The sequence below is a fragment of the Amborella trichopoda genome, chromosome 11, assembly GCF_054954075.1.
Source record: "Amborella trichopoda isolate Santa Cruz 75 chromosome 11, AtrichopodaSantaCruz75HAP2 v2.0, whole genome shotgun sequence".
In the NCBI taxonomy this organism is placed as follows: domain Eukaryota; kingdom Viridiplantae; phylum Streptophyta; class Magnoliopsida; order Amborellales; family Amborellaceae; genus Amborella; species Amborella trichopoda.
This window is the reverse complement of record NC_142346.1, coordinates 36,914,008-36,939,404: the sequence shown is the minus strand read 5'-3', so window position 1 is coordinate 36,939,404 and position 25,397 is coordinate 36,914,008. Positions and strand designations below refer to the sequence as shown.

The window sequence follows — 25,397 nt, the reverse complement described above, 5'->3', positions numbered from 1 at the left end:
TTTACAAGAAAATTGAGGATATTTCTAATTTTCAAAAACACAATAGAAAGGCCAGAAGTACTTGACTCCATACTAAAACGCCAAGAAATTCACAGGATTCCGATCAAACAAACCAAAAACAAGAAGCAAGCATACAGAAAAAGATTGTTTACTCTTAATTTAACAAATACAAGAGGCCTAAAGGCCGCCTTCTAGTCACCCAAAACAAAGAGACCTCTTCTCTTTCTTCTCTATATTCCTATGGTATTTGGCTTACGAATCACGAACTAATTTGGTGCTGAATCCCTGTGTTGACTACCTTGAGAGTCACTTGCTGCATTAGAAAACATGTCCATAACAGACCTCCAAGCACCTGCTGCTTCTTCAGGTGTATCCGAGGCCGTAAAATTGAGGCTTATATTCCCATCAATTCTGATTTCAGGCTCACCCGTCTCTTCTTGGTTTGAACCTTGTGGCCTGGTCTGCACATTATATGCTCCAGTGGCCATGTTCATGAGCATGGATGCTAAATCAGTAGGAAGGGGACCATTGAAAGGCATTGAAGGAAATGGGATACTCCTGTTTCTCGGTCTGGCAGATTGGCCATTGCGGACTTGGCTTTCGCTTGGCCCTGCACCCTGTAAATCAAAAGAGAAAAATCACAAAAAAATTGGAAATTGTGACAAAATATGAGTTGAAATAGAAGTAAGAGGCATAAAAAATAATTCAGTGAACCCAAAATGTAGTGCCTGCCATGTAAATAGAGAAGGTATATAATATGATGCATGATAGTCCAAAGGGGCATCCACCATCTTACCTGGTCCCACTAGGACACATACAGGCAGATAGATAATCTACATCATCAGTCACTAGGATTGTCCGTAGATGACCCTTGGAGAACATGTTCCATCCTCAGGAGATTTCCAGGATATCCAGACAGCACAAAATCATGACTCAAGAACACATGGTTTTCTTTTCACGGAGAATTGAAGGAACATCAAGATGATTTTGAAACTAGGAGCTTAGAATATGCAGTAACTACAATGTCTTGGGCACTACAATTTATCATATTTTGGTTCCAATTCAATCAATATTTTTTATGATAATCATGTTTGTGGGAGGTATCATAAAAGTATAGAAGCTTTTCTAGGTGCTTGGCTGAGAGTGTTACAGCAACATTGACAAGGAAAGGATACAGGAAACAAATCCAAATAAAGTACATCTCATTATTTGCATGAATTAGATCTTATTAAGGCAAAGGCCTCAGATCATGGCATTTCAGGTGTGTTTTGACATGCCTTAAACCATGTTAAGAGAGAAGTAATCAGGCAATGTAAATGCAGCCCTTTGACATAGCAACTTCATGAGTATGACAATTACCTGATTTCCTTCCCTTCTAAGATACTCCTCTTTCAACTTTTCCTCAGCTGCCTGGCACAAACATATGGGAAATAATAAATAAGCAACCATAGGCAGGAAGTACTCATGAAATTAACATCAACCAAAAAAAGAAACAAACCTGAATGTTGTCTCGAATATGACTATTGTTAGGATCTAGTAGCAAGGCTGTGTAAGAGGAGATTATAACTTTAGTATCCTGATTACATCAAATCCAAGCAAGGTAGTCTATATGATAATGATCAAGGAAATAGCACTCCATTACCAGAAAATTGCTAAGTCTCAAGACTTCCCATGTTATACTAAGAGCTGAATAAATAGGCAGGATATCAACTGAATGTACAACTGCAACCATTTTTTGCAACCAGGAAACATTTTACCTAATTTTGCAAAGTACTAAATCCTCACCTTAGGAGTGTAAAATTGAAATTAAGGTTATCCTGAATTGAATTGAACAAAGCTACAAAATCAAGAGTCAGATCCAAGTATGAGCATCAGAAGGTTAAGATTTCAGCACACTAAAAGGCTCAAACATATCTGAGATCTGAACAAGTTTCACATGCGTGATCCAGAATAGGCTGAATAATTGTTATCGACCAATTTCAGGTCAGTGAAAGACTCCGTATCAAAGATTTTACAGGGACCCAAATTTCCAGAGACTTTTCTAACATAATTCACATGAGGATGTATGGATGTCATACATGCATGGATGTGGTTCACCCCATCTTGCCCTTCATATCCCTCGAGTTTCATCAATATATTGAATAGATATTTCTATAGGGTTGAGAGTGAGGATTCAAGAAGGTGATTTCATACAAATCATATATGTAAGTGTTGACTGTGAAAATCTGAAGAGAGAACCTTTCAGGTCCCTTCTTGATTTCACTATGAGCTTATAACAATCCTAAAGAAATGGGGTCCTATCAAATTATGACCTACAGGTGAGCTGGTCTCAGAGACGAGACTAACCCCTCTATAGGTCACTGGCCGAGCCAGCTGACCATGTATGCCAAGAGATATAATTGTGAAAGAAAACTAAAAAAAAATGGAATAAATACTAGGAGATAAATAAAAAGAAGTAAAGAAAGTCGCTTACTCAAAGCCAGGCCTGTTGGCCCAGCACCAGGAGTAGGAACCTAGATCAGACTGCTTTGGATGTTTTTGCCTTCCTTTATTTGAGAAATGCTTGCTGAAAATGTTCCTGGATGGTTGGGTCCATGGCTGGGTTAGGGTATTCCTGGATGGTTGGGTCACATGCCTGGGTTAGGGGTCCTCCTAAGTGACTAAGGTGAGTGAGGGTGGAGTATATAGGAGCATCTAGTTTCCCAAAGAGCTTACCTCGTCTCTCTAAAATGTCCTGCCTACTCACCGGCCAAAAGTTATTCTTTCAGTCACCAGTAATCCTAAGATGTCAAAAATCCTAATATTCAGATGCACTGATAGGTGTCCTAGTGCCAATGGGAGCAGCTTGTACATCCTTCCGGATGAGCATTGTCTCCTCATCCTTGTCCTGAATCTTGTGGTTCTTCAATATGTTGAGAAAATCCTTCTTGCTGACTTGGTCTTTATGGTCCTCAATAACGCTAGCCTTCTCCAAGAAACAGTCCTTAACCATGGTAAGACTAACCGTGATAGAATCAGAAAGGTTCACGATCGCCTAGGCCTCAGCCTCCCTTTCTGGGTCAACGCGCCAGCCGCCACATCAGTAGCCAGAAGACCGACCACATGACAAAGGAGCTTGCAAGTCATCAAAATTTTCCAGTAGAATACCCATCTCTTGTCTCCTCTCCGGCTTCAACCGCCAATTCTTTCACTTCAATCTCTCCAGGATCGGGTTCCTCCAGAGTTTTGGGAGCCATGGGATAAGAATTTGAGAATAAGAAGAGGACGATTACAAGACCAGAACAGGGAATTTGAGGGCATTCAGATGAGGTGTGAAGTATTTCGCCCTGAAACACCCTTTTATAGGGAGTTTTTGAGAGAGACTAATCAAAATAGCTGGGCAATTGGAATTAGCGACACATTGCATCGTGCGGCTAGTGACCAGTGATGCATACTGCATCGCAGTCTTCATCATGAAGCACGAGAATCATTACAATTTTAGAACTTATATAATGTCCTCAACATGACATTAAATTGTGTGATCCCGACCTCAGCACAATGTTAACTGCGTGATCCCGTCCCAGCACGATGTTAAACTGCGGGATCACATCGCAATGCGAAATGTGCCACACTATATGTTACAGCAATGCATACTGTGTCACTGAACCTACAGAACCCACCAACAGTTGTTGACTGTGTTTTGGTGCCTAATCTTGATTTTCCACGTGGATTTGAACTCATGAGCGGGTTTGAAGTTAATCCTCCATAGACGGTCCAATCTCATCATTTTAATGGGAATATTAAAATTCCTGGTGATCCTAATGAGTATAGTCCACAGGAAGGTGGTCTGGAGATGTACCAGGTCGATATGGCCCTCATGGTTTGATTTTAGGTATTCTGGGGTCTACTTTAAGGACTAAATTGGTCTAAGGTTATGCTTGGGGGTTAAGGGCCTAGGAATAAGGCAAAATTTTAAATCTGGTGTCTACAGAAAGCCACAGAAAAATGTTCCTAAACTTAATCCCTCTTTGCTTTAAGCTTTATACCAACCCAAATATCCACTGCTAATATCCAAGGTATTCTTTGTTATTGTTTCATGTAGGAAAATCATGCTGGACCGTTGCAGAATTCCAAACTTGTTCTAAAATTTACACAAATCTTCAATGGCCAATCAACTTAGAGTGATCGATGAATTGCAGTAGCCAAGAGTCACTCTACAATTTAGACAAATGGCCACATCCAATGGCCATACTAGCCAAAATATCATGGCTGCAGACCAAAGAAGTGTCAAATAGTCTTAATGGGAATATGAGGGAAAAGGAAACAACTCTGGTTTGGCTGCTTAGATCACCAATATCAAATTAACTCTGGGTAACGTTTAATCAGTTCGTTTCCTTGTTCCCCAAGGGGTTTGGAAGTCAAATAGAGAGGATATATACATACTTCTCATGGAACAACAATGTTAATGAGATAAGACTACTCTACTTAGTGCAGTGGAAAGACGACTATATACCCCAAGATAGAGTGTCTCTGAATATGATGGATCCAAATAGAAAACCAAGCTGTATTATGCAAATGGATTGGGCGTTTTTAACCAATCCTACATCATGAGTAGTGCTTAAAAACTCAAGAGAGTCGACTTGGGACTTGCCCGAGTCGACTTGCCTCTGGACCTGGGCGAATCCTATTGAGATGCCATGGACTCATCCAGGCCCGAAACTATAAGGTACTTGCAATGCAATTTTATAATAGAATCAGTCGAGTCTTCTTGAGATTTGGCAGAGTCAGCTAGCCTGAATAGTGCTCGGGACACTGGTGAGTCCCAACCTGAGCCCCTGTTTTAAGCACTGACCATATGCTAGGTCGGTTAACATTTCTGAAGCCCGGACAGCCATCATAGCAGTCAACGACGGCATGAAGAACGAACTAAAAATAATGTTCAGTAATTGAGGATTGTGGCATCTAATGTGATAATATCTGGGAACGATGGTTCTGGCCAGAAATCCAAAGCGGAAAGCCAGAAGCTTCCTATGAGAGCCTTTATTGCACACTTGGGACCTGGATCAAAACCAGAACATTCAAGATTCCACAATGGAAGAAACACCCAATTTATTGCAACATGTTCAGAAGGCTTACATTACGAGTGATGACGGGAAAGATAAACTTGTCTAGGAATTAGAGATTTCGGGAAGCTTTTGCTTCAGACCTACATACACCAAGCTGTTAGGTGGAACTGGGTTTCCGAATAAAATGGGTATCGAAAATTAGGCTCCAGCTCAAGTCCAGGCTTTGCTAAATGAACAAGATACCCGCTATAAACCATCTACATCACAGGAAATTATATATCCATGCAGATGTGCCAGTGCAACACTTGTTGGTTCAGTAATACAGTTGACAAGTTTGGTCAGGTATGATAAGTTCCTCATATTTGGTCTGGATCATGTGTGGATGCCTTCCTGGTGTGCTGTAAGCATTAGGCAGTACAAGATGAAAAATTAAGGGACAGGCTTATGGTGGTGCGAGAGAGAGAGAGGACAGAGCTTTTCAACCAGATAGCGCAAAATTACTCGACATCACAAGACAACATTTCATGAACTAAAGTGAGACCAGGGTGCAGGGATCAAGAAGAAAGAGTTCACGGCAAACTGGAGCACGTTTATACAAAATGTTCAGAGACAGTTCAAAGAAATGTCCCCAGTAATATGGAGGATACAAGGATTCTTTGAATAGAGCAAAGACCTGTTATTCGATCAACTGAAGTATTGCAGGCTTCTCCCATACACCAGGCAACTCAGTTGCAGTAATTTGGCAAAGACAGGAGTTGGTAGGAGCAGGATGGTAGTCCTGAACTGCCTGCACCCATAGGCAAGCTACTTTCATTGCTCCTTTAATTACAGCTTGTAATTAACCCATTTTTTATGAATGAATTTCTCAATTTTCAAAAAGACTTTTTGTGCTTCCACTTTCTGTTCAATTCATTAGGGCTAAGGTATCATTGTGGACATGCAGAACAAATAATATACATTCAAAGGCATAATCAAAAGCCTAAACACAAACCTAATTGACACATGATTTCGTAAAACATCTGATTTGTATTTCCCAGAAATTATCAGATTAAGCTTAGCCTAGTAGTGCAAATAAATCAGAAGAATTGACAAAATAAACCAAGAGACAGGTGATTATAACTGTAAGAAAGAATAGAGAAACAATAAATGGCTATAATTCTTGTCCAACCTTTAGCAAATCCTTTGTTTATGGCATCACTATAGTTCCCTTGAGCATAATATGCAAGACCCAAACGGCTATAAGCCTTGCTGTAATCAGGATCAATTTCGATTGAGTTATAGCAGTCACGAATGGCCTCAATATATCTATGGACCTGGGTAAATGCAGCTGCCCTGGCATCCATAAAGCATCTATGAGCTCATAGATGACTAGAAGTAAAGAACCTCAAATATGAAGAGGACAGTTCTTACAGTATATACGAAGGGTTTGCAGTCTAAAATAGAAGCATATAAAATACATAATTGAGCGATCATAAGTCAATAGTGAAACTCAGAGGCACTTAATAACACATTAATCAAGTATTATAGACCAGAAACCATGTTAACAAAAAATCCACATAAAGAACTCAAGATATTTGTTATCAATCACCAAATGCCAGCTAGCTAAAAAATAGAGTTAACTGCAGTTGACCTTGGGTATCAAAATCAATGAAAACAAAAATTGGCTTTTCAAAAGCGAGCTAGTCATTCGTAAAAAACCCAAAGATCCACAATGTATAAAGAGTGTTTCATGAGATCATAAATACATGACTACATGTATTGGCTGCAATGATTCAAAAAGCGGACCGCCCAGCGCCTAGACGGTCTGAAAGGCCTGGGCGGCCGCCCAAGGACGGAAATTGATTTCGATAGCGGCAATTTTGGTTTTTTTGTTTTAAGGGCCAAAAATTAGGGTTTTAGGTTCATTTGAACCCTCAAACTTGTTGGAGCCAATTTTAGAGAGAGAAAACCCCCAGAAATCTAGTTTTTGGTGAATTTTTTAGGATCGAAGGGTTTCTCAAAGTTAACAAAATTGATCAAAACATCACCCATTGATATTAGATTACTTTTTGATGTTTTGCAAAGTTATTAGGGGGTTTTTGAGAAGATTTTGAGTATTTAGAAACATCTTTGAGGTGGAAGTTTGAAGATTGAGCAATCAAATTCAAAGAAAGTAATTTTTTTTATTGCTTTAGTAATTTGCATTATCTTTTAGATGTCCTCTTCGGGATATAATAGGAGTAGTGATCCCGGTTGGAAATATGGCTATAACTCATATCCTAATGATAAGAATTGCATAAGATGCAAGTTTTGTGAAAAGGATACAAAAGGGGGCATAAACTGGTTCAAGAAACATCTTGCCGGTATCTGGGGGGACGTTGCCCCATATAAAAAGGCTCTTAATGCTGTTAAAGAGGAAATAAACAATTTTTTGAACATGGTGAAAATGAAAAAAGATGAGAGATTTGCCTCTATAGCAAAGATTAAGTCTGGAGTTCGGGTCAATTTTGATGATGATGATGATAGTGATGAGAAAAGGGAGGGATGTCAAGAGGTTGAGCAATCCATTATTAAGGGAAAAGGGAAGGGAGTTGTAATTACTTCTAGTTCTGAGACTAAGAAGCCTCGGGTTAGAGGCCCTATGGATAGTTTTTTACCTCGACCTGACCTTAAGGTTGCAGGAGAGAAAACAAAAAAGCAAACCACCATTGAAAATAGAATCAAGAAGGAAGAGAGAGATAGAACTGCGTATTATCTTGCTACATGGTTTTATGAGGCGAACATTCCTTTCAATACCGCTCGCTTAAGCAGCTTCTATGCTACGATAGAGGCAATTGGCCAATTTGGCCCTGGGATGAAACCCCCAACCCCATATGAACTTTCAGAGCCTTTTTTTAAAAAAAGTAGCGAATGCCACGAAGGAAGCTATAGAACTTAAGAAGGATGCATGGGCTCAGTATGAGGTTTCTATTATGACTGATGTTTGGAGTGATAGGAAGAGAAGAAGTCAGATGAATTTGCTTGTGAATTGTCCCGCAGGGACTGTCTCTTTAAGGTGTATTGATGCCTCTGATCATATCCATGGTGCCCATTACATATTTCAAATAATAGAGAAGGGAATCAAGGAGGTTGGGGAGTACGTTGTTGTACAGGTTGTCACAGACAATGCGGCTCCTAATGTTGCTGCCTCTAATTTGTTGCGCATAGCTTATCCTAGAATCTTTTGGGCATCATGTGCAGCACATTGTATAGACTTCATGCTTGAGGCTCTTGGCAGTTTAACCGAGATATCAGGTGCAATGAAGAAGGCCAAGTTAGTTACAAATTTTATTTATAGCCACCATCTCACCCTGAGCGTGATGCGTACCTTTACAAAGAAGAAAGAGATTGTGAGGCCTGAGGTCACGAGATTTGTGACTTGGTACTTATGCCTAGATAGCATACATTCGAGGAGAGTGCCGTTGAGGCAAATGTTTATCTCGGATGAGTGGAGAGCATGCAAGTGGTCTAAAGATCAGGTTGAGAAGAAAGTGAGAGATATTATACTTTCTAAAGCTTTTTGGAGAGGGGTGAAGGGTGCTCTTAAGGTATTTTTTCCTCTTGTCAAAGTGCTTTACATGGTTAATAGTGACAAGCCTTCTATGCGCTACATATTTGATGCTATGGAGAAATGCAAAAGACAGATAGCCCAAAATTTCAATGATGAAGAAACCCGCTACGAGCCTGTTTGGGAGATTATTTATGAAGTGGGATAGGCAGCTACATCGGCTATTGCAAGCAGCTGGTTATTATTTGAACCCAGCTTTTTTTTATATTGACAAGGATATACAAACAAATGACACAATTATGAATGGATTTAATGATTGTGTAGAGGTGCTAGTCCCTAATCCTGATATGCAGGATATTATATGTGCTGATGAGCTGATAAATTACAAGTGCTCATTACAGTCTTTTGGGAGTCCAATGGCGATGAGGCAAAGGACCAAAATTAATCCATGTATTAATAATATTCTTAAGTTCATCTTCATCAAGTTCAAGTGATCAAGTAATTATATTATTTATTTATGAATTTTTTCTATATCTTTGCAGCCCATTGGTGGAGCCAACATGGGTGTAGTTCTCCAAATTTACAAAAGTTGGCCATTCGGATCTTAAACCTAACCACTTCTTCATCCGGTTGTGAGCGCAATTGGAGTACTTTTGAAGGGGTAAGGCCGTAAGGGTAATTTGTATAATTTTATAAATAATACATGAACCATAGATATTAGATTTTAAATAGTTTCATTTGATTTTGTTAGATTCATACAAAAAAAAAGGAACAGGCTTGAATCAAAGAGGCTCAATGACCTAGTCTATGTCAAGTACAATTGATTCTTGAAGGATAGGTTTGCTAAGAGAGATAAGAGAGACCTTATTAGATCAAAAAATATGGACCATGCTATGGAGTGGTTAGTTGATGATGATGAGGTCGAGGGGCATGAAGGATTGACATGGTCATGGATGCTTCAGGGACATCAGCTGACCCTCCTAGGGCCACTAGATCTTCTGCGCTGAGAACAAGGATGGTGGAAGAGGAGGAAGAAGACGCTGATTCAGAAGAGACGGAGGAGGACGGGGACGACCAATATGTCGAGGAGGGTGACGACTCTGTCGACTCCGATGAATATGATGCCAATGCAGCTGACCCAAGATTTTCTGATGATGAACGAATGATGAATGTTGATTGTTGAATAATTATTAAACTTTGAAATTTGAACTTTGATTAAAGTATTGTGCATTGAACTATTGAAGATTCTTTTGAGTCTTCAAGTATTACTTTCATAGTTTCATAATTCAATTTTGTTTTCTTCCTCATGGTGGTGTACTGCAGTACTGGTGTGATACTATTTGATAACTTGGTTTGATAATTTGGTTGGTTATAAATTTTAAGTTTTAATTGGATATGGAGTATGAACCGACTTATGGATTATGGTTATGCTTATGGAGTGTGTGCTAAATGCTAATATGTAGTACGATTTGAATTATGTACTGCAATACATATAATTGATACTGACATAACTACACTATAAAATATTTATTTGGATTCAACTGGGCCGCCCAAGTTCTGGGCGCCCGCTTAGGCGCTGGGCGGCCTGGACCCTCCGGAGCGTCTAGGACCCACCTAGCGCTTTTTGAAACACTGAATAGCTACAAGAGTACTCTAATCAGGCAGCACTCCATTCCCCAAAACCATTGCTTCCATAGCAATTGCCCTTGTCTCCCTCAAAAAGATGTTTGTAAGTAACTAAGCTTGGAAGGAAAAGAAAGAGCCAAATCTAAGACTTCTGGGAACCATATAAGGACTGAATAATGCAAAATGGATCGTTGCCTCGAAACTTCATCCAACCTTCACTAAACCTTGGTCTTGGACCATTGGCTACATGGCAATACCAAACACCAAAATCTAATTGGCAATCATCATAAATATATGGCAATACCATATTAAGGAGACTTCTACACTGTGAGCTCTCGACAGCCCCTCACATGAAAACCTTGTACATACCCTGCTATGCTTTTTCCACACATTAATACAAATGGTAGGATACTCGCTCAAACCCCTTGAGAACTTAGCAAAGAAAAGTACAAATAAAAGTCCCAGATTCATAACTGTAGTCAATTTATCATTAGCATAGACAAGATGCCAAAACAGGCCATATTCAAAGAACTTTGACCAACATCTGTAAACATTTGGGCAATCACAACAAAAGTATGCTAATTTCAGGAATCTTAATAGATTGGACAGACCTTAAGTAGAAATTTGGGACATTTATTTGGTCGATTTGGCCAAATTTTGGGCCGTGAAGTTCAGAGAAAGCCTATAATTAGAATTTCAGGTCAATGAAAATTTTAAGTTGATACATGTTATTTTGAATTTACCAATTCTTGGACTGGGCTCACATCTTGCTTCCCTCAATTTCATTTCCTCTAGGAAATTCAGGAGGCACATGTTTTCAGTACTCTACATTACACAAGGCACAACTTCCATCTATTTATCATGCACTCAATGCCAACAAGTGGCCAGCCTTAAATGAAAGACATTATGCCAAAGTCCTGCTCCTTTATATGAGGACATGTATGAATTGCATTGTTTCTTATCATCCTGTCCAACACTTCAGTTTATCTTTTTGTTTTTTTTTCTTTATATAGGTATCCATGGTTTGTACAAGAACAAAATTAGAAACCTGGACCTCCCAACAATACAATGCATACTTTTCTGCTGGATTATATAGGGAACATTACCCACATTTCTTTAGAGAGAGAAATGTGAAATCATAGAGAGAAAATTGGTGAGGCTCTAGGAAGGAAGGAAGATAGCACTAGGAGGACGATCATGGAGAGAGAACCAAGGAGATCACAAGCTCAACTATAGGAGAACATTTGCACCCCAAAATCCACTTCTGTCTCCTAAATTTAGTTTTCTTTCATATCCTTTTATCCACTCTTCTTTTTCTTCTTTCTTCATTTGTATTCTCGGCTTCTCTCTTTATCTGGTTCTGTTTCTTATTCTATCTCTCCCTACTGTTGCGTTTACTTTCTCTCCCTATGTGGACTAACACTTTCTTCCGCTCTCTAGTGTGCTGCTTGGTGCTCCCTCTCTCTCTCTCTCTCTCTCTCTCTCTCTCTCTGCTGGCTTTTTCTTCTCACTTATCTTGTCTCATCCAATCTCCCCTTCTATCCTTTTAGAAAATCCACAATCTCTCTTTATATTTCTCAGAAAAGCTCTATTCGTTCCTGTTCTAGAAGAAACCAAACCTATATTCTCTTTACTCACTATCTAGACCTTTTAGTACCTGAAATTCTGGTCCGCACTTCTCCTCACTCTAACCCTCTTTAAAATCCATGTTTTTGTCTTTATTCTTCTTTGCCTAAACCCATTAAAAACCCCTTCTTTTCCCATACCCACTGAAAAATCCATATTTTTGGTTCTCTCTTTCTCTTTCTAATAACATTCCAAAAACCCATGTGTTCCATCCTTCTCCATCTATCTAAATTACTTCAAACTTGCTCTTTCAAACCCCTATTTATTTATCCATGAATCCACCTTTGAAGCTTTTATCTTCTCTCAACCCCTCTTTATTTATCCATGAATCCACCTTTAAAGCTTTTATCTTCTCTCTCGAAAAACCCTTGAGTCACTTTTAAGCTAAAACCACTTTTTTAACCATCTTTTTAGCTCTCTGAAGTCCCTCAAAACCAATTCTGTGAGTTCTGCATCATACACAGCCTACACATATTTCCTCATACAAACCTGTCTATATTCTGTTGTCCATACATCACCCTTCTTAGACATCTCTAGACTACTGCTATTTATATATAACCTGGCCATTAGGCTTAGGAAACCATACACAACCTTTCGATTTTGCTCTAGTCTTCCAGATATCATACACAGCTTTCATATACTCCATATCCATTCACTCACAAATCTAATATTTTTATTGTATACCGGAGAGAGAGAGTTTTCCGAAGTTTAGATTCAACGAAAATACAGATTTAGAGGTTACTTGAATCACTCCGAAAGAATGGAGAGGCGGTGGCTGAAGTGCTGCAAAGAACTAAATATCCTGTGCCCATTTGCAAAAATTTTGGGGTAGAGAGGGGCAAGGTATTGCAAGATTTCGGGTAGAGGGAAGGGCAAGGTACATTTGTGAAAGCCTCCTCCCTCTAAACTTTGGAACCCTAAAATTTCTTTGAAAAGGGGCTTCGACCAAAATGCCTTTAAACATTAGGCCAATGTCAGAAAAATGGCTAGAAAAAAAAGAAAAAGAAAAAATGGTTCTGCTAGGAGACATTGTAGAATCAACATCAGCTCAGACCAGCCGATCCATTGGGATTGATGCAGATATTCCCAGGTTCCATGGGCCTACCAGTTCAGAAACCCTGGTCCACTGGTATGGTCCTCACTTCCCTATGTGACTGATCGAAGTAGCCAGTCCAGTCTGGTCTAGATAATGCTGACAACGAGACCATAATAAAAGCCAACAAAGGAGTACAGCAAGTATCAAGACAATTGTTTTGCCCACGGGCTTGAACTATAGGTACAATAAAGCCTCTAATAATTTATATTCTCAATAAACATGATTTTATTAAATATTAGAGGCTACAAATTAAGATTATCTCACAACTCCGAGATAGACATTTCTAAACATGAAATATCTGACTTCCATGCTATACAACCTGCATTTCGTATTAAGAAGATAATAGATTTTATTTTGCTATTTTCTATTTAAATCACTTTAATTTTCTATAGATTATTAACTCCCTTACTTTTCTTAGATATCAATACAAGCTAGCATTGTTTTTTGCTTTATTTCGATTTGTTTGACTAAGGGTATGGCCCTTAATAGAGCCGAACGCCGAATCAGGATTCGTGTAGCCGAGCCCAAATAGTTGGGAAAAGGCTTGGAAGATGATGATGGTGATGCTTTGGATTATTGTACGCTTTATAGCACAGTGTATCCTTTCCAACCTCAAAATAATAAATTAATTATTGAAAGGTGTGACTATGTCGAGGTCAAGGTATTAAATTCAAAAAAATTCCTTTTACTTTTATTCCAAATACCTGAATTCCACTTACATGGGACATAGTATGTTGCTGTGAAATTAAAACAATGCTCTAGATACAACCTAAGATCTTTATTTTCATTGCCAAGAGAAATAGAAACTATCCATGAACTTTAAACTAACTCCCACTATTATTTTTAGCACAAAACAAGATCCTGAAAATTTACAGAAAATAGGAAGTAATAGTGTAAATTAAGTTAAACTACTTGAAAAACTTACTGAAAGATGCATGGAGTTATCCTACTAGGACTTGGTACACCCCATGCCCAATTCCTTGATTAATGACACATTTTTTGCCTTAAGGTGTTGCTGGAAATTCTGAGATAGAGATGTTTTACAGGTAATACTTCTTTCTCTAAGGTTTTAGAGAGCTCAAAAATATATTAGGATTTATAGAAACCCTATGGGAAGAAAATATAGCTGATCTTGGGAATTGATCTCTCTCTAAGGTGGACTTCTCTCTTCTTTCTTCAAAAAATACAGCAAATCTCTCTTGCTCTAGGGTTTCACTATAACACCACCTTTATTTTTCTTTTGGGTGGCTTAACCCAAAAAATATAGAAGGAGAGAGGGTGGCGTGCTCCCTATGGTTAAAACAAGAGGGGTGCCTGTGACTTCCAAAATTTTCAGAGAGAGAAGAATAAAAAATAAGTTGTGATGGAGAGAGAGAGAGAGAGAGAGAGAGAGAGAGAAAAGTGGCATGAGAGAGAGAGGGGATCTAGTCTTGGAAGCGAGAGAAAGATCTTGTCTTCTAAGAGAGGATTCAAACTAGATCTTTTTATAGAAAGAACTCTATATCCTAATATGAATAAGACTCCTTCTAAATATTTTTTTATCATGTTTACAGCTAAAGCTTAAGGATAAACAGGAAATTTGTTGGGTGAGAGATTTACTCAGAGCCATCCATCCCAAAAATTTGCAATCATGATTTTGGGTGTAAAGATGGGCACATTATCCCCTTACATTTTGACCCAATCCAACTCCTAATTAAAATTAAAATATAATCAAATTTAAACATTATCTAGATCTCCCAATATCTAAATTTTAAATAAATCCCATTAGAATAAAAATTAAATTTTATTTATTTAATTCAAATTTTAATACTTCAACCAAATCAAATAGCAAAAACATGGAGTGCCCACCCCCTTTTACTAATTATGTGGCGTGCGCCCCCCACCCCCCCACCCCCCCTTATTACCAAATAAGTGGTGTGCCACTATTTAAAATTTGAAATAATCATTTTTTTTCTTTTAAGAAAATGGGTTGGACCCCCTTGTTCCAATGGCCCCCATTGGCATGGCCCCCATAGGGGCTTAGAAATCCTATAATAGTGACATGGCCCCCCAAGGTGCAAAGGAAGTGGTGTGCCACCATAGGAGTGCATGTGGGCCCTAACATGGGTAGCACACATGTGGGGGTTGGATCTTGGTCCCCACATGTGCTGTGTAAAATTCTGAAATTTTAAAAATATCCTTTTGATGAAAGATGTGCATAAAAAATATTTTAAAATTATGAAAAATATTTAAAATTATAAAACTATTTAAAATTATAAAAATATTTCTAATACAAAAATAAAATATACTAGGAGTGGACTGGTATCAATGGGTCAAAATAAATGACAATCAGGGCACTCCACTTGCCTCAAAAACCATGATTCGCGACTGTTCTCTTATCCAACCTAACAAAGTCCCATAACCCACAGTCTCTTTGCAGCGGCTCGTGATTGACTTGTCAAAGTTGGATAATAAACAGTGGGCCCATGATCCTGGAATGTGGATTTCAGTCCCCTCTTTAAGAGCAAGTTTAACACCTGTCACCACAATGCAAAGGGGACTCTCTCTATGTACATGTACATGTATCCCTCTATCTGGCAGCTTCTCATGCGGCTGTCATGTGTACATGACGTGCGAAAGCTTGTTGAGGTTTTGGCTCTTGCCTTCTCGTGGCCTACAAACGAGATCCATGGGCATCTCTCCGACCTCAACAAGGGATGACACACTGCAAGCCCTTCTCAATAATGCCACATGCCCAGGGGTAAGGGTTTTGGACTTGACCAGGGCCATAAACCGCCCAACCCTTGGTCAGTCAACACACACTCCCTTTGAAGTGCATATTCCACTATAAATATCATTTTTACAAGCTCTCTAGACCTTTAAAGGCCACAAAACCCAACAATTATTATATTATTTTTTATTGTACTGATTTAATTTCTTTAGGTACTAACTCCTTTGCTTTTCTTAAATCTCTGACAAGCTAGTAGTTTTTGTTTTCTTTTCCCAAAAATTATTTTATTATTTTTTATTGCATTGATTTAATTTCCTTAGGTACTGACTCCCTTGCTTTCCCTCAATTTTTTCTCTTAAAGCTATATTTCTTATACTTACAACTTTAAGTTCAGGAACAAAAAGAACTAACTTGTCCAAAAATTATAATAATTTATACTGCATTGCAATTTTAAGTTTTGTACAGATTATTAGAAATTAGAGTTTGTAAACGATCAACAGTAGAAACAACATTGTTCCCACTACTTTTGATAAAGTATTAGAGGTTATTAAATATTAAAATATAATTGCAAGAGAGTCTACTGCAGCTGATCCCAATTAATTGGGAAAAGGCTAAAATGATGATGATGATGACGACAAGAGAGTCTACTGCAGAGGAGGATAGAGTTTCATTTTGGACAAAGTAGAGTTCAATAGTCTAATTTAGCCTAACCTGTCAACAACAAAAATGAAAAATAAACAAAATACAGATACCTTTTGACAACCAATGTAATAATGCCCAATAGGAATATCTTGAACCACACCAGCAAACACATATTCTAACCCAGCTGAAAAAGGAAATCAGTATTTACCTGTTACAATAATAAACAGCATTGCTCCCACAGAGCGCAATGGCAAAAGTATACAATTCAATGGCATTGGTGTATAACTTAGATTGCATCGCCCGGTTTCCTGGGAAAGCATTGGAAGACAGCAGCATGAATACAATGCAATACACATGCAATGGGCCGAGAAAAGACACATGCATCCCAAATCATATACCATTTATAAATGCAAAGAAACATGCAGGCACAAAAACTGACATATTCAAACTGTCAAATCTTTCAAACAGAAGTAGAACTTCATCACCCATAGTGACAAAAAAAGCATTACCTAGTGACTTTAATGCTTCAGCCAGGGCTTTGGCATCAAAGTGTTTGCAACCAGAGCTTTCCAGTTCCTAGAAGATACAATTTGACCATATCACGTATATCTCATAGAAAGAATAATGAATGCATAGAACAAATATAAACAAATATCCTTCATAAATTATCAGATTACCACAATAAAATGTAAAGCTTATAAATCATAATGGGTCACCACCAAAGGGACAGCTACAACTCATCTAGCCTTCATTCATCAACTAAAGTTACTTTACTAATAAAAGCTAATAGAAACACAATGTTGAAACATGAAGAAATTTCTCTCTTGGCAAAGCGGAAGAGTTGTCCTTTCCAAACCTTCATTTCACTAAATTAAGTCATACAACTATCATGGGGGATCTCCATTTCAAGGATATAGGCCAAATGGCCAGAAAAGGAAAAAATAGACTTTCTATTTTACCAAATTGTCAAGTTTGTACAAAGGGGATTAAAGATGGTTTCCATGCTTTGTTAGTCTAGAGACTGAAGCTAGTTACTTTTTTCTATTTTTCCGGTATAGCTTATGAGGACAACACAATGTCTAGAGTTCCATTCCCACCAGGTCCGAATTTAATTTAAAAAAAAAAAAAAAACTGATGAAGCCAAAGTTTTGGAATCTTCAATAGAAGCAAAAGAAGATAACATAGGAGACAAGGTCAAAACCTTCAACATAAAAACATAGGATGCTTCAACATTGAAAAGCACAGTCAAACCCTGGACTAGGTTTGAAAGGTGCCATAGAGAAGAGTCCTGGAGGCCAATTATAAATTAACTGACAATATATACATATAAAAAAAAAAATTATACATAAGGAAATTTTTTGGTGGTCCTGTAGGACCACCAAAACTAGTGAGCCGCTACCTCATTGGCAATCCATTTATACAGGGAATGGTGAAGGAAAAGAGGTTTTTTTTTTTTGGTTGGGGGGGGGGGGGGGACAGGGTGGTTGACAGAGACCAGAGCAAAAATCAGCACCCCTACCAACCCACATCATTGATGCCACCTCCTCTCCTACCACCATAGTGGTGGAAGCTGTGGCGATGGTTTGATGGGGTTGACAATACGATTAGATAACGAGGCAGTAGAGCAATGATGGTGCAGCGAGCAATGAAGGTAGCCTTTGGTGATCATCTCTCTACGCCCCTCTCACATCTACTCTATCCGTTTAAATGGATAATGAAAGAGGTTGGCACTCACCAGTTTTCGTGATCCTGACCACAAAAACCTTTCCTTTTGAGTGTGTGTTTCAGGATTTGAAAAACAGAAGTACTAATAGTATTTTACATGCGTAAGTTATACATGTATAACAATCCTGTGTTGAAGCTAGCATTGAGTATATTGCTAACAAGAGTAATGATGATATGATGTCTTCATATGTGTGTATATGACATCAAACATGGTGAGTGTGAATCTCTAACTTGACACCATCCAAATTCCACAATGGCATGGCCAATCATAATTCTACGACATCTAGGCTCTAGTGTAGTTTCATGGAGCATCAAAACCAGAAAATTGGTTCTAAATGACCTCCTCCCAAAAATGATCCCAAATTCATAAGGTACTAAAAATAGAAAACATTGAATTGAATGTTTTTCTTTTTTTTGAGAAAGTTTACTTGTGGTATTGAGATAAAAGGAAAGTACAAAGTTTGCCTACCCACAAGGTGGGTGAAAGTGAGAGAAACCCTTTACAGGGCTCAAGAAATACAATCTTTATGAAAGAGTTTGAGTGGTCTAGAGGAGCTAGAATGGAATATCCACAATATACAAGCCCTGGGCACCATATTTGGAAAGGGAGTCAGAGATGGAGTTAGCCTCTCTCCAAGAGTGCCACCAGAGAATCAGTAGAACTAAACACCTGTGGTAGATCTCTTAGAAAATGGAATCGAGCCTCCAAGGGCACTAGGCTGATTTGGAAGCCCACGAGATGACGTTGGCGGAGTCTCCTTCAATGACCACAGAGTTTCCCCACTCCCTATCGAAGTATCGGAAGCCGTGTAAGAGAGCCATCGCCTCAGCTTGGGTGGAGTCGGAGCTACCAATGGAGTGCACGAAAGAGAGGCGGGTGCGTCCAGCGCAGTCATGATAGGTCCCTCCTACTCCCGAGGGGCCTGGGTTGCCCAGTTAACAGCCATCGAGTTAAGCTCAATTAGGCCAGGAGTAGGAGGGGACCAAGAAGCAGCCCTAGGAATTTTATAGGGCCTTAAGTGAAGCAATGCCTTCCAATTTTGGTGGAAGTCCGCTGAAGCGATATGCTTAAAGGGTTTTGAGTTGGTTACCCAAAAGATGACCAAGGACCTCACCTTTTCTAGCAAAGTATCGGAGTTAGAGTACTCTCCCCTAAAGATCTTTGGTTCCTTTCCAGGCAAAAGGTCCAGATGATGGCTGCAACAGAAGCCCTCCAAAGAAGGATGCCGGGTTTGGCCCAAGGAGGCGAGAGGTAGGATGAGAAAAGGTGGGGCATAAATGGGGGGGTGGCCCAAAACCAGCCGAAAAGTTGAAGGATTGAGGCCCAGAGATGGGATGCGATCTCACAATGCAGAAAGAGATGGGCGTTGGTTTCGATTTCATTCCAACACATGATACACCTGTTGGGTAGATGCAAGCCCCTTCTTTGGAGGTAGTCCACAGTTAGGGCCCTTTCATGGGTGGTCGCCTAAAAATACTGACTTTTTGGAGGGGCCAAAGAGTCCCAGGCTTTAGCTGCAATATGGGTGGTGGTGGTGGTGGTGGGAGAGGTTTGGGGAGGCAAGAGGAATGCCTTGCAAAAGGAGGAAACTGAGAAACACCTGACGGGAAGAGGGTCCAGACAACCTTATTGAGGCCAGAGGATGGGAGAAAGAAATTGTGGAGCAAGGCCTGCAGTGCGATAAAGTCTGGCAACTCGGAGTCAGTAGGGGGCCTTCTGAAAATAGGAGACCAAGCCCTTCCCCTGGGAGAGGGTTCAAAATTCTCAGCTATGGTGGAGGTCAGGTTTCGTGCCAACCGGAAGAGGGTTGGGAAAGAATCCCTAAGAGGGGCATGCCAACATTGAATGGAATGTTCATCCCAAATCTTTTCATCAAAACTTTTGGTTACAAAGAGCCCTACCACTTCTCCCATCTTCTAAAGGAAACAAATGAAGCCAATATCCCCGACATTTACATCCTCAAGTTGTACAGGGCATAGATGGATTTTGGGGCCAGGAAGCTGCCTAATTGGTACAGGTGCCCACGTGGACAGTTATATGGAGTTAACTTGCACCAAATGCACCGCCTAACCAAGGGCAGATAAGAATCTACCACCCCACCCCTAGGATCATATCTATCAGAAGCAAGAGCAAGAGGAAAATTGAGAGTGAGATCGAGAGAGGAGGAATTGTTGCTTGCTGGAAGCTCCCTCATTTGGATGTGTCCATCTAAGAACATTAACAAATAAATAAATATTTAACTATAAAAAAAGTTACGAGGTTAATGGACTAATTTTGATGCTTGAGTTCTGAAAATTATTCCAGAAAAAAAGAGGATATGCAGAAGGAGAATGGATGAATGAAGAATGGATCGTCCAAGACAAATTTAAGTATTGGGAGTCCTCATATTTATATATATATGGTGAACAACATAAGATCCTTTTTTTTTGTCTGAAACTGTAAACTGTATATGGGCGTCAAACGGTGAACAACATAAGATTACAAATATGCCCATCACAATATTTCATAAGAACAAAAAATAATTAAAACAAAGATAAAAGTCTATTTGCAAGTTTGCCCTCGCACATCACGTTATATTCTTAATACACCCCCCCTCAAGCCACAAACAGTAATAATCATGGACATCTTGCCCTTTAGAAGTCTCTGTCTCTGCTTGATTGGCCCTTTTACAAAAATATTTACCACATGTTCAATGATCCCAACAAACTTTAAAAATATTTATTTGTCCGTAATTTCTCTCTCACAAATATGTTTGGCCTTTACATAAGCACTAGATTCATGGAATGGCTATTGCACCTTGATTATCTCAACATGGTACACTACATAATTTTGCAACCAATAACCATAGCAACGACTCCTTATCCATGTAATTTCAAAAATGACTGCTGCCATTAGCCTATAATAAACCTCTATGCTTGACCTTGCCATTGTCCTTTGTTTCTTGCAACACCAAGATACCAAACCGTTGCCCATTAACACACAATAACCTGTAACTGATCTTCTATTACTTGGGCCCCCAGTCCAGTCAACATTTGAAAAGGCTACAAATCTTAACGGATTCATATCCTTAGGCTTATTCTTGAAGTAAAGCACTCCATCATTCATAATGCCTTTTATGTACTTTAATATCCTCTTAGCAGCCTCTAAATGATATCCTCTTGGACTACGCATATATCAACGTACCTGATTAACTGCATAAGATATAATGAGTATTGTGAAAGACAGATACTGCAATTCACCAAATACACTTATGCATTCTTCTGGATTTGAAATTGATTCCCCAAAAGTTTTGCTATCCCTCAATCTCCTATTTAAATTTATAGGTATAGTGGCTGGTTAGCATCTAACATCTTTGTCCTCTTCAAAAGGTCCAAAGCATACTTGTGTCGCCCAAGTACAATCCTATCCAATGTTCGAAAATTCAGCGGCCCGACCACCTAGGCAAAAAACTTTTCAAAACACCTAGGCGCATTCTGGGCGAGGCATTATGCGTTTTTGCTTCTGGGTGCCTGCTTAGGTGGTCAAGGTGCCGCCTTGTCTAGGCGCCCGCCTAGGCACCGCCCCGTGACAACTTGCGGGCGGGTGGAAAAAACCCTCGGTGAGTGTAAAAAATCTAATATTTTCACCCTAAAAAGTGGGGAAAAGGGTTTTAGCGGGTATTTTAAACCCCCAATAGAAAATCCGTGGCCTATAGGGTGAGAAAAACCCCTCAAAACCCACTCTTTTGTGATTTATCGAAAGATCGATAAGTTTTTTTTTTTTTCAATTTCTTCCCAAAACGAAGGCAATAGTTCGTGGGTGGATTTGGAGCTTCTAGTAGTTCATTTTGGGAACTTTTGGCGACCCAATAGATGAGGTTTGCACCGACATCGATTTGATTTTAATATTTTTAAAGTATTATCATATTTGAAAGAGGGTTTTGATTTTATTTTGCTACAACATATTATATTATGAATCATGTGTTTTTTCTTTTATTTTTTTTCTTTTACGATATATATACATGTTTGTAGTTAAGAGATTGATTTTTTTTATGATTTATTGATTTTTTTTCTTACTTGGACGATGAAATTGAGCATATATCGTATTATTTTATGAATAATTGATTCGTTTTTTGTACAATGTATCTTATTTTGTAATTCTATTTTTTTTGTTTTAGTTTATTTGAAAAATATTTGATTATGTAATTTCTTAATGGGTTAAGTCTTAAGGGAAAGTGAAACTAAAGTCTTAAAATATCTTATATATTCAGTTATTCATTTAAGAACTCCCTTGATTTTTATGTTTGGGGTGGGGGGTTCTGATTTTGGTGAGGGCACCTTGTCCCTGGGCACCCGCTCGACCGCCTAGGCGCCTGAATCCGTTTTTTTGAACATTGATCCTATCTTTCTTTCTTTTAACTTCCATACCTAAGAAAGATTTTGGACTTCCTAGATCCTTCATTTGAAATGCATTAAACTTAACTTCTTTGATGTGATTCACAATAATCTCATCTCCTTAGAGTAATAGAATGGCGATATCTTTTCCTCCATGATGAATAAATACGAAGTGGTCCACTAGCGTATGCTGAAATTTGTACATATATTACTTTACAAATGTTATCAAACCAAACTTGTTACGATTGCTTCAACCCATATATCCGGCTACTCCATATATACTTCTATCAAACCCCAACGTAAACATGCATTATTAAAATCTATCTGGAATGTCTCCCATCATGGGCTAGCGCAAGGGATCAAATAACTCTAATCGTGCCCATTTTCACCTAAGGAGTAAATGTTTCATCATAGCCTAACCTGTATTCTTGATTATTCCCCTTTACAACTAGCCTTGCTTTGAATGGCTCACATAAACCATCTGCCCCACACTTTATTTTATATAACTATTTGACCCAAAAATATTTTTCCCTTCGGGCTATCACCCATGTTCTATAGATAGCCCATGTTCTATATCTACACACTGCTTGAATCTATTAATTCAATGTCTCACTGCTGCTTCATATGAAACTCTTTTAGGTTGTGTCAGAAAACTTGATGTTCACTAGAAATGGTCATATCGTCTAACCCTATACGCCTTTCTATTGGATGTTGAGTGCAGCCTGATCTCTGGAGTTGATTTTGATCCCCAACATATGACATTCTTGATTTGACCGTTGTTGGATACTAAGGGATATGTCGGGCTCTCTTCCATTAGCTTCTACTTCTTGGCACCCAATTTCTGTACTTGAATTGTCCTTCATGGTGCTTTTTTTTTTCATCTTTGATTAGCTCTTTGTCATGCTTTTCATATCTTTCGCTTTCCTCAGATGACCAACTTCCAATACTTGTTGGTTCATCATGTAATATGCTCAAATCAAATTCGTTAGCAATAGTGGATGATTGAGGAATCAATCTAGGGTTTTTAGGCAGCAATCTAAAGTCTTCTTCCTCAATTTTTGGATGTTCTGGGGGGGAATACTATTGAGGTGTTTTGTTTTTTTGGAAGCTTTAGATTCAACAGTTCATTTGCCAAGTTGACAGCTTGAACATAAAAATTGACTCCTTCCATTATTTGATGTACATGAAATCAAACTGACTTGTTTTAGACTCTAAAGAGGACCCATTGGTACCATATGAACTCATCGGGATTGGTTAGAAAGAACATTGAGGATGACTGAACTGGAAAGACAAGAAATTCCTTTTCTTGACTGCGATGATTCCTTATAGGATTTCTCGATGAAGAAGGTTCCTTAATAATGTATAGGTTGCCCTATTCGTGCTACCCCAGCAAGTGTTGTCCTTATAGATCCTTCAAGAACACAAAGGAGCAAACAACGAGTAATATTTCAATTCATCAAGTAATTGGGACATAGAAATAAACTTTCATTTAATTTTTGCAACTAAAAAGGCTTAGGCAAAGAATGATCAAGCTCTAATCCCAACTTTCTCCCTAGAGCATGATCAAGCTCTAATCCCAACTCCATAGTCGATCCTATATGTAAGTAGCAAATTTTGAGGCAAGAGCAACGACTTGAGGAATGCCCATGTAATCTCGACATTAAGGTCAGTCTTCTAGAGATTCATCAGGAGTTAGAAAAACAAATTAGAATAACGTTCGATATCCCAAAGTTTCATTACAAGTTGCCCATAAAGTGTTTGATTAATTGGTTCATTGAAGAAAGAAAAAACAAGATGGCAAATGGTGGAACTACATCAACAATTCTTCAATTGGCCTTTGAAGGAAGTGATGAATACAATAATCTCGAGGTTAAGCTTCTCCCAACCATGGGAGAATGCAGTAATGGGCTTTTCAATTTTTAGGTTTACTCTTTTCTAGATTTTAGGTTTGGGATTATTTTGCATGTCTAGTGTTCTTTAGGGGCAATTGTCTCTTTTTTTAGTTATAAAGAATTGAGGGACAAAATTGGAACTTTTTTTTTTTCGAAGATAAAAAGTTGGGATTCAGTTAGGGTTTCTTAGGGAACAAATTGGGTTTTAGGGTTGCTACCTTTTATAAATATGTACCTCTTGGATCAGAAAAATTGGAGTGAAGAGAATGTGAGTTTATTTCGGATCTTGTGAAAAGATCTTTTTAGGATGCACTCCCTTACAGCATATCTTTGAGTGGTATAATCACTCATCCTTTATTTTTATCTGCTACTTTTCTAGTTTATTTATTTTATTTTCCATCAATTTAGGGTGCAAAAATTGATGGGAAATAAAATAAATAAACCAGAAAAATAGCAGATAAAAATAAAGGATGAGAAATCATACCACTCTCATTATTAGCAAGATAGTGCACCCTAAATTGAGGGAAAATGAAATAAATAAACCAGAAAAATAACATATAAAAATAAAAGATGAGAGATTATACCACTCATGATCTACAAGGGACTGCACCCTAAAAATATCTCTTCACAAGATCCAAAATAAACTCATATTTTTTCACTCTATTTTTTCTAATTCAAGAGGTACATATTTATAAAAGAAATCAACCCTACAACCTAACTTGTTCCCAAACCCTAATTGAATCCCAACCCTTCAGCTTCGAAAAAAATAAAGTTCCAATTTTGCACCTCAATTATCGATAACTAAAAAAGAGACAAATACCTCTAAAGAACACTAGAAACGCAAAATAATCCCAAACCTAAAATCTAGAAAATAGTATGAAAAAAGAAACCCATTACATTATCTCAAGTTGTAAGTGTTCATTTAGCCAGGCAATTATGGGATATTTTTCATGAGCTTTACTTTCAATCATCAAAGACAAGCCTAATGCATATTAGCCATCAATGAAAGTTTTCCATTTGTGAGCACTTCAACAAGGTAAAATAGCTTTTTGATAACTAGCAGCTATTGGCTATAATGATAAAGTCCTCTACGTACTTGACGTATTAGGTGAAGAGGATGACATGCTTGTCACAT

General features: G+C 38.5%; 1 protein-coding gene across 1 annotated transcript in view; it reads right to left on the bottom strand.

The window, feature by feature from the left end:
- TPR8 (Tetratricopeptide repeat (TPR)-like superfamily protein) overlaps window positions 1–25,397 on the bottom strand; it is a 54,882-nt gene continuing 29,485 nt past the window's right edge. Inside the window, exons 5-10 of the mRNA XM_006846994.4 lie at window positions 16,781–16,847; window positions 16,480–16,579; window positions 6,214–6,377; window positions 1,499–1,545; window positions 1,360–1,410; window positions 1–617 (exon numbers count right to left, since the gene is read on the bottom strand). Coding sequence (XP_006847057.1) covers window positions 267–617; window positions 1,360–1,410; window positions 1,499–1,545; window positions 6,214–6,377; window positions 16,480–16,579; window positions 16,781–16,847 — 780 coding nt within the window. The 3' untranslated portion in view covers window positions 1–266. The remainder of the gene's footprint in view (window positions 618–1,359; window positions 1,411–1,498; window positions 1,546–6,213; window positions 6,378–16,479; window positions 16,580–16,780; window positions 16,848–25,397) is intronic.